The 16132-nt window shown below is 41.5% G+C and overlaps 1 protein-coding gene across 1 annotated transcript in view; it reads right to left on the bottom strand.

The window, feature by feature from the left end:
- Window positions 1-570: 570 nt before the first annotated feature.
- The window catches only part of LOC120044015 (myoferlin-like), a 59962-nt gene continuing 44400 nt past the window's right edge, over window positions 571-16132 (bottom strand). The window contains exons 44-53 of the mRNA XM_038988609.1: window positions 9659-9807; window positions 9188-9327; window positions 8591-8679; window positions 5767-5862; window positions 4951-5092; window positions 4509-4608; window positions 4023-4216; window positions 3013-3122; window positions 2667-2814; window positions 571-2310 (exon numbers count right to left, since the gene is read on the bottom strand). Of these exons, the coding sequence (XP_038844537.1) occupies window positions 2272-2310; window positions 2667-2814; window positions 3013-3122; window positions 4023-4216; window positions 4509-4608; window positions 4951-5092; window positions 5767-5862; window positions 8591-8679; window positions 9188-9327; window positions 9659-9807 (1207 nt within the window). The 3' untranslated portion in view covers window positions 571-2271. The remainder of the gene's footprint in view (window positions 2311-2666; window positions 2815-3012; window positions 3123-4022; window positions 4217-4508; window positions 4609-4950; window positions 5093-5766; window positions 5863-8590; window positions 8680-9187; window positions 9328-9658; window positions 9808-16132) is intronic.

The following is a 16132-nucleotide window of genomic DNA, read 5'->3' as shown; positions in this document are numbered from 1 at the left end:
GTCCCTCCGCAAATAACCTCTTTGGAACCCTTTTTTCTAAGAGTGTACTAATTAGATCAGTATCTTTCAATGTAATAATACTAACTAACTCAAGATTTGATAAAAGTGTTACAAAAATCTTTAATTGCTTTATTTTCAAACATGAATTTTAGGAGTCAGGGTGTGGAACAGCCACCTCTCAATAGGAATGTGTATTTAAACAATGACTTTGTACTATATTAATTTAACAATGTTTGTAATTGACTTGGAATTAATTAGAATATATTATGATATAAATACATTTCAAAGTAAATAAATCAACGTTTGAAGACTTATGTTTTTTTTAATAGTACTTTGATTGGGGACAGCAATTTGAACCACTTCTGTAGAATCCCCAATACAAATTATACAACTTAATGTGCTTTGCCTGACTTGAGTTTGCTGAAATGGACACTTTTAGCCATGTGTGCCGCAGGGCTGCGGAACTACCGCTACACCAGCCAGGTGTCAGTAAGTGATCTAAAACGCTGCCTTCAGGATAAGTGTGGAGAGAAACATTTACAGTAAATCCGCAACCGCCACGTTTGTACATAATCATTGTTCTTTATTAAAACATAGAAAAGCCTATTGATATAAATGAAATTTTAACACAACAGTTGTTAGAGCCATTTTGTATGTGAAAAGACAATATGTTAAAGTTATTATTCACAGTATGGAAACTGTTTATATGGAAATATAATGGGTTAAAGCTAAGATGCATCAGTGGAACCCATACATGTAGAAAGAGGACTCTGAATGGATAGAACCTGTTTCAGCATGAACATTGCCATTGAGGGCTTTCACCATTTTAAAGTAGTCAACTGTTTGGGACTTCCTATGGGTTAAATTAAGGAAGGATCACATAATTCCATCCAGGTAATCAAGAGGGATCAGCCAATGAATTATAGTCCTGAGGAAACATTCCAGAACTGCAGGTGTAGTAAATCCCCAACCTTGGCTTAAAACCTGTTCAGATAACACACTCCAGGTGGCAGTATGCACCCTTTTAGTTTGTTTACTGACTCTTAAAAGTTGAATAAGAAGAAATGGACTACTATAAAGTAACTGTCCAATATTAATGCGAGTAGACCGCTGATTGGCCAGCTCATCCTCCTCAGGAGGATGTCATCATCCTCTATGATGAAATAGCAAGCATGTTTTTCTGGGATCTGAGATACACGTTTGAGGTTGGGATTTTAAAGTGTTTTTTCTCCAATTTCTGCTTGGCTACAAATTAGTATAGGATGAGCCAACACCATTATTTGGGTATGCGTTATCAGAACATGACATTTTAAAAGTGAGATTATCACTGGACAGTTACTTTAAAATGGAGATAGCCCTCAATTGCACTGCCCATCCCGTCTTAGAAGCCATTATAGAACAGATACAATGATGAGCCTTCTTTTTACCTCTATGGTGGAACCGAATTAGAACAGGGGATAGAAGCCTGCTAGAAAAATGCCTTCCAAAAACTAGAGTGATTAATACTGTTTCATTTGTGGATTAATACCTTTGGATTTAAACTTTTGATTTCAAGACAATCATCTATTTTACCTTAATCATTTTGTGTACCTTTTTGAGTTAGATCCCAATTCATATTTATACTAAAACTGTCTATGCTTACATGGAAACCATGTACATTTATTGTGTGACATACCTGGATTTACCCGGACTGTATGACATACCTAGACATTCTGTGAGTAAATTAAATGGGATTTTTGTTGCAACCAAGAAATTATCTCATGCCCTTTCTTGGAAATGCGCTGGGGCCTTCTCTGTATGGTGTCTAAGGAAGTGGCTTATTAGAATGTTGGGACATTGTTTGAAGTCACAACAACAGTGTTTGTTGTTAGTAGTTAGTAATATAGTCTCTATATTAGGTTTAGTAAAGCATGCATACAAAATAGCATTTGATTAAATGCAGAAGACACATTATCGGTTGAATGCATTCAGTTGTGCGACTAACTAGGTATCCCCTTTCCTTTCACTTTTGGTATTTCAAGGAAAGACAGACAGGTAAGAACAGTACAAGTACAGTACAATTAAAAGGGCTGTGTAGCTACAGTATTTAATGCAAGTGAAGTGTACCCTTGATTGATAAAGTGTAAAGATGTAAATAATGCATGCGACTCTGAAGACAACGCTGATAGGAATACATTGCATAGAGTTTGAGGGCCTGAGTGTCAAGACTTCTGTCGCCTTATCCCTTGGATGAAGACAGGCATAGTACTCAGCTGCCCCGTAGAGTAACTCCTAAGAGAAAGGCTTCACAATTTTCATTGAGATGTAGTTCTGGAGAGGAAAGAGAAAATATTTAATTAATAAAACACATCTTTGACTTTTATTAAAAGTAAGGTTAAATCCTCTGTTATATTCATATGCAGGATGCATTAGCGGAGTGGAATTATTGCAATATTGCACTCTTATCAGATCAAATAAATGCAGTTATGCTTAATTTTACCATATTATGTTGCAATTCAGCATATCAAAGGAATGATGCACGTTGCCTGTTTACACTATATGAGTGAATCACATACAAACACAACAAATGTATGCACAATGTACTCACTATAGTTGCTATGGATGAAAGTGTCTTCTAAGTGGCATAGATATATTCGTATTATAGATTACAAGGACATATATCTTACTGGTAGGGAGTACAGCAGGATCCCAAGGAACAAGAGCACAAGCAGGAGGACTATCAAACCAATGAAGGTCCATTTGAATCTGCGCCATATGATGAACTTCATGGACTTGCATGGACTGGTGAACCAGAAGAAGGAAGTGTCGGGGCGACTGTATGGAGAGAGAAACAACAAAACACATTTTTTTTAGGGGGTAGGCCTAGGCAAGCCCAGTTTGAAATGTAGACTCTTATTGGGTGCCATGTTGTTACTGAATGTTATAGCGCTATGTAGTTTGTATGTTAAAACATTCTACTTACAATGTATAAGCTACAATGTTATTGTCATACATGGTTGAAAGGTGACTTACTTGGGAAAGTCTAGTTTGGGGTTCATGTTGGGTTCGTCCCGGCCCTTCCCAGCAGGCCTCTCTTCTACCTCCCTCTCTTCCACTATTTCCAGGGTCATCTCCACTTTCCCCTATGAGAATACAGAGACAGTCATAAACACTCCACAGACTTTCTCATCCATCTTCTATGTGATCTATAAAAACATTTAGCCCTAAAGCTTGCGATTTCAGACATCCATTTCTCGTCATTATGTTTATCAATACTGTGCAAAGGATCAAAGTGACTAAATACTGTCACCTATTTGCAGGCATTTCTGGCTATAAATTCATCCACAATGACACCTGATCCACTATAAGAATGTATTTTGAGGAAATCTGTATTAACTTATTTTACATTTACATCTTAGTCTTATCCAGAGAGGCTTTCATTCATCTTAAGGTAGCTAGGTACGACAACCACATACCACAGTTACTTTCCCAAAGGGAAAGGTTGGTGTGTGTGGTGCGTCCTGTCCATGTGTGTGTGTTGCCCGCAGGGCCGGGCCTACCGATAATAAAGATAAGCGGACACTAGGTCGGTGTCAGGGTCTCAACTTACTGTTGAGAATTAAAATAGTAGAAAACACAAGGTGCAATTTTTTTATTTGGTAGTGTTCCTCCATTGATTTTGGGGGCACAAAGGTAGTCTAGCGGTTAAGAGAGGGGCCAGTATCCGAAAGGTCGCTGTTTCAAATACCAGAGCTGACTAGGCGAAAAATCTGACGTGCCCTTGAGCTGAGCTCCTGTAAGTCGCTCTGGTTAAAAACGTTTGCTAAATGACAATTTTGTTAGTCGCTCTAATCCAGGTATCGTATGAACATAGCATAAGTAATGGAACAATTTGTAGAACTGCAGTAAATTAGCTTTAAAACGACAAAATATACTCTCCGCCCCATGGCAGAATTGCAATATTTTCTGTATTCATGGCAAAATGGGAAAATTAACTTAGAATTTGCCATTTTTTCTCTCAGTTTCACTACAACAGGACTTACACCCAGGATGTGCTTCCCATCCTGCTCGATCATACAGGGCCACCAGCCCCGCACAGACTTCTGGGAGAACAGAGAGTTGGGCGGTGGTTGTTTGGAAGGTGTGGAGCCTGTAACCCCTGGTAACATTTTCAGACTGCATTTCTCAGGGGTCTTGGCAGGGGGGATCAGATGAAGCAGGTCCAGCTCGACTGTGCCTGTGTCCCAAATACAACAAAAACTACATTAGCAATCCCTTTATATCACTGTTTCCTTCCCACATTTCCTATTCACCGTTATATGTTATGTACTGTAGACCTGGGTTGAAATAAGATTGGTTTTCAAATGCTGATGGATGTTTCTTGTTATTGTCTTCATGGACAATAAACATAAATTAATTCAATGAGTTAACCAGTCAGTCAGTCAGATTTTTGGAGACATCCAGTGATGAGAAAAAGATAAACACTTTGTATCAGTTAGTTTAGATCAGAGGAAATAAATGTATCTTACCCAGATAGTCATCCAGTGAGAATTTGTCATTGTCCCAAATCTGGACGATCAACTTTGGGGGGGTCCGAAACTCGGTTTGGTCCAGATTCCAAAAATGCTCCTGACAACAAACCAAACAAACACATTTGGATGTAAGTCTGGAGCTCAACATCTGCCCAACATATACGTTTCTGAAACTAACATATACGTTTCTGAAACTAATATTTACGATCAAACTTTTACTTAATTTGTCAAAATGTTTCACTTTAGTTCATAACTGTAAAAGAGAATGTGTTAGCTCAGTTGGTAGGGCATGGCGCTTGCAACACCAGAATAGTGGGTTTGATTCCTGGTACCACGCATACATAAAATGTATGCACAACACACATGACTAAGTCACTTTGGATAAAAGTGTCTGCTAAATAAAGGCAATAAATAATACAATAAATCTCTTCAAACGCACTTTCCTGGAAACGAGGCACAGTTGCTCTGCGGGCAGGTAGTCAAAGCCAAAGACGAACCGCCAGTTGAAGTTGCCATCACCATCCAGGGATCTGTAATGGACGTCTGTCTTCTGCTTGTCCTCCTCCATACCTGGCATCCATCTGTAAATAAATATACTTTAAAATGACTAAAACCAAATGGAAACAGTGTAGTAATGATATTGGACCTGCATTCATACAGTTTCTTGACTGTTTCCAGCTCGCTATAATCACCAAAATGAAAGCTAGACAGTCAGGGAGCATCGGAAATTCCCAAAACAATGGATAGAGCACCATTTTTTGCAAATTTTGACGGCGAGGAATTATAACAAATATTCAGTGCGTCCCTTTAGACCTCGTTGAACACCGAATGCGGCCTCCAAGGCAAAATGAGTTTGACACCACTGCTCTTGCGCCTATTTACTCGATCGACCATACATCATTATTTCTCTATCAATTCCCTGTTTACTGTATGCCACCAATCGAGTCGGCAGTGGGGTACACTCTCATGCACTCTGCAATGAAAACATTTCAACATAATTATGAAGTCAAAGTTGGTTGTGTCTTTACTTGTGTGTATTCTTTTACCTTTGTTTTGGACACCTATGTTTTCCTGCTAGAACCAGCACCTAGATCTAAAGTATATGGACAGCTGTGCACATGGTTTTCACTTATTTTTTGCACACTTAAAATGTAGGGTTCACTACCCTTGCTTGCTCAGCAATACAGTATGATCCGTATGAGTAGCCAATCACTCAATACTGTACCACTGAGTAGCCAATCATGCTCTGCCGTACCCTTTGACGTAAATGTCACTCATATTCTCTCCGGTGATGCTGGTCTCATCTAGTATGACATCAGTCGTGTTCCAGACGATAGCCCGCATGAAGTACCTGTTGAAAAATATCATACACTTAAAGGCTCAATCTACCATTTCAATAAACAGCCTAACACTGCCACTTTGTTTGGTAAATGTAAAGGTATGAGGTGGGAATGTAACCACCAAATTCATAAGCAGAACCGAGAATGCAAGAACTGACAGTCTATGAGATTGACACAATTCACGCACAGTCATCCTGATTCCCATTTAAAAAAGCCTTATGAGTGACCAAAATACACAGTTGAAGTCAGAAGTTTACATACACCTGAGCGAAATACATTTAAACTCAGTTTTTCACAATTCTTGACATTTAATCCTAGTAAAAAATTCCTGTCTTAGGTCAGTTACGATACCACTTTATTTTAAGAATGTGAAATGTCAGAATAATAGCAGAGAGAATGATTTATTTCAGCTTTATTTCTTTGATCACATTCCCAGTGGGTCAGAAGTTTACATACACTCAATTAGTATTTGGTAGCATTGCCTTTAAATTGTTTAACTTGGGTCAAATGTTTTGGGTAGCCTTCCACAAGCTTCCCACAAATAGTTGGGTCAATTTTGGCCCATTCCTCCTGACAGAGCTGGTGTAACTGAGTCAGGTTTGTAGGCCTCCTTGCTCGCACATGCTTTTTCAGTTCTGCCCACACATTTTCTATGGGATTGAGGTCAGGACTTTGTGATGGCCACTCCAATACCTTGACTTTGTTGTCCTTAAGCCATTTTGCCACAACTTTGGAAGTATGCTTGGGGTCATTGTCTATTTGGAAGACCCATTTGCGACCAAGCTTTAACTTCCTGAATGATGTCTGGAGATGTTGCTTCAATATATCCACATAATTTTCCTGCCTCATGATGCCATCTATTTTGTGAAGTGCACCAGTCCCTCCTGCAGCAAAGCACCCCCACAACATGATGCTGCCACCCCCGTGCTTCACGGTTGGGATGGTGTTCTTCGGCTTGCAAGCCTCTCCCTTTTTCCTCCAAACATAACGATGGTCATTATGGCCAAACAGTTCTATTTTTGTTTCATCAGATCAGAGGACATTTCTCCAAAAAGTACAATCTTTGTCCCCAAGTGCAGTTGCAAACCGTAGTCTGGCTTTTTTATGGCGGTTTTGGAGCAGTGGCTTCTTCCTTGCTGAGCGGCCTTTCAGGTTATGTCGATATAAGACTCGTTTTACTGTGGATATAGATACTTTTGTACCTGTTTCCTCCAGCATCTTCACAAGGTCCTTTGCTGTTGTTCTGGGATTGATTTGCACTTTTCAGTACGTTCATCTCTAGGAGACAGAACGCGTCTCCTTCCTGAGCGGTATGACTGCTTTGTGGTCCCATAGTGTTTGTACTTGCGTACTATTGTTTTTACAGATGAATGTGGTACCTTCAAGCATTTGTAAATTGCTCCCAAGGATGAACCAGACTTGTGGAGGTCTACAATGTTTTTTCTGAGGTCTTGGCAGATTTCTTTTGATTTTCCCATGATGTCAAGCAAAGAGGCACTGAGTTTGAAGGTAGGCCTTGAAATACATCCACAGGTATACCTCCAATTGACTCAAATTAGATCAATTAGCCTATCAGAAGCTTCTAAAGGCATGACATAATTTTCTGGAATTTTCCAAGCTGTTTAAAGGCACAGTCAACTTAGTGTATGTAAACTTCTGACCCACTGGAATTGTGATACAGTGAATTATAAGTGAAATAATCTGTCTGTAAACAATTATTAGAAAAATTACTTGTGTCATGCACAAAGTAGATATCCTAACCGACTTGCCAAAACTATAGTTTGTTAACAACAAATTTGTGGAGTGTTTGAAAAATTTGTTTTAATGACTTCAACCTAAGTGTTTGTAAACTTCCGACTTCAACTGTATATATTTTTAAAAGCATTCATGATTTGCTTAAATGTAATATACTAACTATTACTCTTGTTAAAAATATGAACTGGTATTACATTTGGTGAAGATCACATTATGACTTGTTTAGGACTCGAAACACAAAGTTTAAGACTTGAGACTTGTCGGTCTTGACTTGAGACTTGACTCGGAATTGCCTGTCTTGACTTGGGACTTGACTTGGGACTTGAGTGCTAATACTTGAGACTTACTCGTGACTTGTAAAACAATGACTTGGTCTAACCTCTGTTATCTCCTATTTGGCATGTCTCTTCTGTTGCAGTTCGTGGCAGTACTGACAGATGTGTTGACATGACAACTGAGTTGAAGTTTTGAACGACCCTTCCCCCTTTTTTTCCCATGCTGGCTGATGACCTAGCTAGCCATTAACTAGCTAACACAAATGAAAGAGGAAACCTATAAGTAACTTTGCTATAGATGAATAGGGGAAAACAGTAATTATATTTGCTGACATCCTGCAGTCAAATTTCTGCACCAATTGACTAGCTAGCTATGTAAACCACTCCCCTGGTTACAAGGTGGTACTTATTTAAATTAGGTAAGAGAATAAGACGTTACCATTGGTGTATTAAAATGAGGTGAATAAAAATGTATGTGATGTCACATAAAGCCTCAATTAACCCTGCCTCCTGAGTTCAAGTTTTTAACAGAGGAGGAAGCCAGTAAGTGTATGATCAAACTTCATCAATGTACCACCACCAGTCATTTCTCATACTTTGATCATCCTACTTTGATCTGGTTTCATCCAATTATCATCAAATATGATGAAAAATATGATTTTGACTGTGCAGGTTCTATATTTTCAATGAATGTAATAAAGGCCCTCACTTTTTGGCTTGGCGTGGAGTAATGTGGCAGGGAGGTCCCAGTAAACCCAGGCTCTTGGGGAAGATGTCCACCCACATCTGAATCTTTCCCTAACGATGGGGAGAGTGAGAGCCAATACAATTGGTAAGGATTCCCTAGACCAGCCTTCCTCAAATCTCTCCTTGGGGACCCCCCAGAGTTAGCAAAGCTGATTCAACTTGTCAACTCAACATCAAGCCCTTACTACTTGAATCAGGTGTGCTAGTTCAGAGCTACAACAAAATGGTGAAACGTCTGGGGGTCCCCGAGGTGAGGTTTGAGAAGCACTGCTCTAGACAATGTCATGTTGTCACACAACAAACAAACAGCTCATGTAGACATTTCTTCTTTTTTCTTGGATAATGTGGCCTGATAATGCAGTACAATGTTTGGACGTTTCATGAGGGCAATAAGGAAACAATTTATAATGACTATTATAAACTATAAGCATTTCATTATTTCTAAATGCATTTTTTTTACATGCTTATAAACTTTATGAAGCACTTATAAACATTTGCAATGGCTTACAATGAAGGCTATTAGAAAGTGTTATCAGGAAAACGGGAATAAGGTACTAACCTGGGACAGTGTAGGTTGGTAAGTACTGTAGAGAGTCCTGGTTTCCACATGCTCTGGTACCAGACCCTGTTTACTGAGGACATGCAGGGCCATCCTCTCCCTGGCTGGACCCAGGTGCTGGTGGATGACTCTGTTGGCCTCTAGCGACAGGACACACAACTCAGTCAGGAGACAGAAGTTTGGATTGACGTTCTGATGACTAACACATTCACTATGTTGTGGTTGAAGTAAAATGCCAAATGCCACATGTATAAAAAAAAATTAAAAAAAATCTTTCTGCTTTATCTGTGGAACTCCTCTAATAGAACTGTATGTACCTCAGATGGTTGAATACTAACATCTTGGGCAAATCTCCCATTGAAATGGATGGTTTACATGGAGGTCTAAAGTGATTCACACATCCCTCAAGTTATTAACACAACTCTTGCCTAGCTAACAACGTGTGGTTTGCTACTTAGTGGTTTTCTGTACCAAAGTCCAGCAGACTGTAGTCTCTCCCCCCGAAGGAGAGAGTGCTGCCGTCAGCAGATGTGCGGGGTGAAGGGTTCCCTCTCAGTCTGGCCAGGTTCTCCAGGATCTGGGAGGGCTTCAGCTGATCCCTCCACTGGTTGGTCCCTGAGCTGTTTTGTAATGTTATATACTTATTATAACATACAATACAATAGTATTCTCTAGTGGGGGTTGGATTATGCCAGAATAAAAGTTGAGCTGAACTGGGCAACTACAGGCAATTAAAAGGCATGAATCATAAATTCAACGGATCAGAGACACAGTGGGAAAGTTGGACTGATAGACCTGTATAACTGACAGTCGTACAGACAGTGTCACGCCTGCCCCCGCTCCCCCTCCCTGGTGCTCGAGGGCGTCAGGCTACCCATCATCATACGCAACTGTTACCATCCTTACGCGCAGCTGCGCTCATTGGACTCACCTGGCCTATCTCACTTTGTTGATTCCCCCCTGCATATACACTACCGTTCAAAAGTTTGGAGTCACTTAGAAATGTCCTTGTTTTTGAAAGAAAAGCAATTTTTTTGTCCATTAAAATAACATCAAATGATCAGAAATACAGTGTAGACATTGTTAATGTTGTAAATTACTATTGTTGCTGGAAACGGCAGATTTTTTAAATGGAATATCTACATAGGCGTACAGAGGCCCATTATCAGCAACCATCACTCCTGTGTTCCAATGGCACGTTGTGTTAGCTAATCCAATTTATCATTTTAAAAGGCTAATTGATCATTAGAAAACCCTTCTGCAATTATGTTAGCACAGCTGAAAACTGTTGTGCTGATTATAGAAGCAATAAAACTGGCCTTCTTTAGACTAGTTGAGTATCTGGAGCATCAGCATTTGTGGGATCGATTACAGGCTCAAAAAGGCCAGAAACAAAGAACTTTCTTCTGAAAATCGTCAGTCTATTCTTGTTCTGAACAAATGAAGGCTATTCCATGCGAGAAATTGCCAAGAAACTGAAGATATCGTACAATGCTGTGTACTACTCCCTTCACAGAACAGCGCAAACTGACTCTAACCAGAATAGAAAGAGGAGTGGGAGACCCCGGTGCACAACTGAGCAAGAGGACAAGTGCATTAGAGTGTCTACTTTGAGAAACAGTCTGCACAGCGTGATATCAAACCAGAGCATATCGGACTGCTTTTTCTCTACCTCATCTCCGGATTCCTACCGCAAGCTCTGAACCTTTACACCGGATCATCGCAGCTAGCTAGCTGTTATCCGAGTGGCTACTCCTGGCTAACGTCTCTGTCCCGAAGCAAGCACCAGTTAGCCTGGAGCTAGCCTGGAGCTAGGCCCATCTCCCGGCTAGCTGTAAAGGTCCATCAGCCAATTCTTGAGCTACAATACCTAATTTTGCCAATTGGCCTGGACCCTTTTACTGCCGATACGGAGCCTTGCCGATCCATCACGAATGATCTGCCGACATAACCGTCCGAGGGGGTTTCAACAGGCTCTTCCGTTGTGACGTCCCCGAAGGCCCATCTACTAGCCCGTGTCTCCAGCTCGCCGAGCTACTCACTGGACCCTATGATCACTCGGCTACACATGCCTCTCCCTAATGTCAATATTCCTTGTCTATTGCTGTTTTGGTTAGTGATTACTGTCTTATTTTACTGTAGAGCCTCCAGCCCTGCTCAATATGCCTTAGCTAGCCCTTTTGTTCCACCCCCCACACATGCGGTGACCTCACCTGGCTTAAATGGTGCCTCTAGAGACAAAACCTCTCTCATTGTCACTCGATGCCTAGGTTTACCTCCACTGTATTCACATCCTACCATACCCTTGTCTGTACATTATGCCTTGAATCTATTCTTCCACGCCCAGAAATCTGCTCCTTTTACTCTCTGTTCCGATCGCACTAGACAACCAGTTCTTATAGCCTTTAGTCGTACCCTTATCCTACTCCTCCTCTGTTCATCTGGTGATGTAGAGGTTAACCCAGGCCCTGCAGCCCTTAGCTCCACTCCCATTCCCCAGGCACTCTCATTTGTTGACTTCTGTAACCATAAAAGCCTTGGTTTCATGCATGTTAACATTAGAAGCCTCCTCCCTAAGTTTGTTTAATTTACTGCTTTAGCACACTCCACCAACCTGGATGTGCTAGCCGTGTCTGAATCCTGGCTTAGGAAGGCCACCCAAAATACTGAAATTTCCATCCCTAACTATAACATTTCCCGACAAGATAGAACTGCCAAAGTTGGCGGAGTTGCAATCTACTGCAAAGATAGCCTGCAGAGTTCTGTCATACTATCCAGGTCTGTATTCAAACAATTCGAGCTTCTACTTTTAAAAATCCACCTTTCCAGAAACAATTCTGTCACGTTCCTGACCTGTTTTCTCTTGTTTTTGTATGTGTTTAGTTGGTCAGGGCGTGAGCTGGGGTGGGCATTCTATGTTATGTGTTTCTATGTTTAGGTCGTTTGTAATTAGCCTTATATGGTTCTCAATCAGGGACAGGTGTTTGACGTTTCCTCTGATTGAGAACCATATAAAGGTAGGCTGTTCACACTGTTTGTTTGTGGGTGGTTGTCTTCCGTGTCTGTGTATGTTGCACCACACGGGACTGTTTCGGTTTGTTCGTTCGTTGTAGTCTGTACCTGTTCGTGCGTTCTTCGTGTTATATGTAAGTTCTCATAGTTCAGGTCTGTCTACGTTCGTTTGTTATTTTGTAGTTTGTTGAAGTGTTTTCGGTTTTCGTCTTTACTTTAATAAACTTCATTATGTCCAATCCATACTCCTCCTCTTCGGACGAAGAGGAGGAGGACAACCGTTACAAATTCTCTCACCGTTGCCGCTTGTTATAGACCCCCTTCAGCCCCCAGCTGTGCCCTGGACACCATATGTGAATTGATTGCCCCCATCTATCTTCAGAGTTCGTACTGTTAGGTGACCTAAACTGGGACATGCTTAACACCCCGGTCGTCCTACAATCTAAGCTAGATGTCCTCAATCTCACACAAAGTATCAAGGAACCAACAGGTACAACCCTAAATCCATAACCATGGGCACCCTCTTAGATATCATCCTGACCAACTTGCCCTCTAAATACACCTCTGCTGTCTTCAACCAGGATCTCAGAAATCATTGCCTGCGTGCATAATGGGTCCGCGGTCAAACGACCACCCCTCATCACTGTCAAAAGCTCCCAAAAACACTTCAGAGAGCAGGCCTTTCTAATCTACCTGGCCCGGGTATCCTGGAAGGATATTGACCTCATCCCGTCAGTAGAGGATGCCTGGTTGCTCTTTAAAAGTGCTTTCCTCACCGTCTTAAATAAGCATGCACCATTCAAAAAATGTTGACATTGAACCGATATAGCCTGTGGTTCACCCCAGACTTGACTGCCCTTGACCAGCACAAAAACATCCTGTGGCGTTCTGCATTAGCATCAAATAGCCCCCGCGATATGCAACTTTTCAGGGAAGTCAGGAACCAATATGCTCAGTCAGTTCGGAAAGCTAAGGATAGCTTTTCAAACAGAAATTTGCATCCTGTAGCACTAATTCCAAAAGGTTTTGGGACACTGTAAAGTCCATGGATAATAAGAGCTGCCCACTGCACTGAGGATAGCAAACATTGTCACCACCAATAAATCTACGATAATCGATCATTTCAATAAGCATTTTTCTATGGCTGTCCATGCTTTCCTCCTGGCTACCCCTACTTCGGCCAACATCTCAGCACCCCCTGCAGCAACTTGCCCAAGCCCCCCTGCTTCTCCTTCACCCAAATCCAGACAGCTGATGTTCTGAAAGAGCTGAAAAATCTGGATCCCTAAGAATAAGCTGGGCTAGACAATCTGGATCCTCTCTTTCTAAAATTATCAGCCGAAATTGTTGCAACCCCTATTACTAGCCTATTCAACCTCTTTCGTATCGTCTGAGATCCCCAAAGATTGGAAAGCTGCTGCTGTCATCCCCTTCTTCAAAGAGGAGACACTAGACACAAACTGTTATAGACCTATATCCATCCTGCCCTGCCTTTCTAAAATCTTCGAAAGCCAAGTTAATAAACAGATCACCGACCATTTCGAATCCCACCATACCTCCTCCACTATGCAACCTGGTTTCCGAGCTGGTCATGGGTGCACCTCAGCCACGCTCAAGGTCCTAAACAATATCATAACCGCCATCGATAAAAGACAGTACTGTGCAGCCGTCTTCATCGACCTGGCCAAGGCTTTCGACTCTGTCAATCACCGCATTCTTATTGGCAGACTCAATAGTCTTGGCTTCTTAAATGACTGGCTCGCCTGGTTCACCAACTACTTCTCAGATCGATTGGACACACTGAACTCTGAGGGCCTGTTGTCTGGACCTCTGGCAGTCTCTATGGGGGTGCCACAGGGTTAAATTCTCGGGCCGACTCTTTTCTCTGTATAAATCAATGATGTCGCTCTTGCTGCTGGTGATTCTCTGATCCACCTCTACGCAGATGACACCATTCTGTATACATCTGGCCCTTTGGACACTGTGCTAACAAACCTCCAAACGAGCTTCAATGCCATACAACACTCCTTCCGAGGCCTCCAACTTCTTTTAAATGCAAGTAAAACTAAGTGCAAGCTCTTCAACCGATCGCTGCCCGCACCCGCCCGTCTAGCATCACTACTCTGGATGGTTTTGACTTAGAATATGTGGACAACTACAAATACCTAGGTGTCTGGTTAGACTCTAATCTCTCCTTGCAGACTCACATTAAGCATCTCCAATCCAAAATTAAATCTAGAATCGGCTTCCTATTTCGCAACAAAGCCTCCTTCACTCATGCTGCCAAACATACCCTCGTAAAACTCACTATCCTACCGATCCTTGACTTCGGCGATGTCATTTACAAAATAGCCTCCAACACTACTCAGCAAACTGGATGTAGTCTATCACAGTGCCATCCGTTTTGTCACCAAAGCCCCATATACTACCCACCACTGCGACCTGTATGCTCTCGTTGGCTGGCCCTCACTACATATTCGTCGCCAAACCCACTGGCTCCAGGTCATCTATAAGTCTATGCTATGTAAAGCCCCGCCTTACCTCAGGTCACTGGTCACCATAGCAACACCCACCCGTAGCACGCACTCCAGCAGGTATATTTCACTGGTCATCCCCAAAGCCAACACTTTCTTTGGCCGCCTTTCCTTCCAGTTCTCTGCTGCCAATGACTGGAACGAATTGCAAAAACCACTGAAGCTGGAGTCTTATATCTCCCTCTCTAACTTTAAGCATCAGCTGTCAGAGCAGCTTACCGATCACTGTACCTGTACACATCCAATCTGTATATTGCACACCCAACTACCTCGTCCCCATATTGTTATTTATCCTCTTCCTCTTTTGCACCCCAGTATCTCTACTTGCACATCATCATCTGCACATCTATCACTCCAGTGTTAATGCTAAATTGTAATTATTTCGCCTCTATGGCCTATTTATTGCCTTACCTCCCTAGTGTTCTGCATTTGCACACACTGTACATAGATTTTTCTATTGTGTTATTGACTGTACATTTGTTCATGTGTAACTCTGTGTTGTTGTTTTTGTTGCACTGCTTTGGTTTATCTTGGCCAGGTCGTAGTTGTAAATGAGAACTTGTTCTCAACTGGCCTACCTGGTTAAATAAAGGTGAAATAAAAATAAATAAATAAATAAAAAACAAAACACCAGTCTCAACATCAACAGTGAAGAGGCGACTCCGGGATGCTGGCCTTCTAGGCAGAGTTGCAAAGAAAAAGCCATTTCTCAGACTGGCCAATAAAATGAAAAGATTAAGATGGGCAAAAGAACAAGACACTGGACAGAGGAACTCGGCCTAGAAGGCCAGCATCCCGGAGTCGCCTCTTCACTGTTGACGTTGAGACTGGTGTTTTGCGGGTACTATTTAATGAAGCTGCCAAATAGACACTCTGATGTACTTGTCCTCTTGGCCTCCCACTTCTCTTTCTATTCTGGTTAGAGCCAGTTTGCGCTGTTCTGTGAAGGGAGTAGTACACAGGATTGTATGAGATCTTCAGTTTCTTGGCAATTTCTCGCATGGAATAACCTTCATTTCTCAGAACAAGAATAGACTGACGAGTTTCAGAAGAAAGTTCTTTGTTTCTGGCCATGTTGAGACTAATCGAACCCACAAATGCTGATGCCCAGATACTCAACTAGTCTAAAGGCCAGTTTTATTGCTGCTATAAATCAGCACAACAGTTTTCAGCTGTGATACCATAATTGCAATGAAAACCATAATTTTCGAATGATCATTTAGCCTTTTAAAATGATAAACTTGGATTAGCTAACACAACGTGCCATTGGAACACAGGAGTGATGGTTGCTGATAATGGCCCTCTGTACGCCTATGCAGATATTCCTTTAAAAATCTGCCGTTTCCAGCTACAATAGTAATTTACAACATTAACCATGTCTACACTGTATTTCTGATCA

This window comes from Salvelinus namaycush, chromosome 3 (genome assembly GCF_016432855.1).
Source record: "Salvelinus namaycush isolate Seneca chromosome 3, SaNama_1.0, whole genome shotgun sequence".
Classification (NCBI taxonomy): domain Eukaryota; kingdom Metazoa; phylum Chordata; class Actinopteri; order Salmoniformes; family Salmonidae; genus Salvelinus; species Salvelinus namaycush.
Note: the sequence above shows the minus strand (reverse complement) of the source record. Positions and strands in the feature narration are given on the sequence as shown.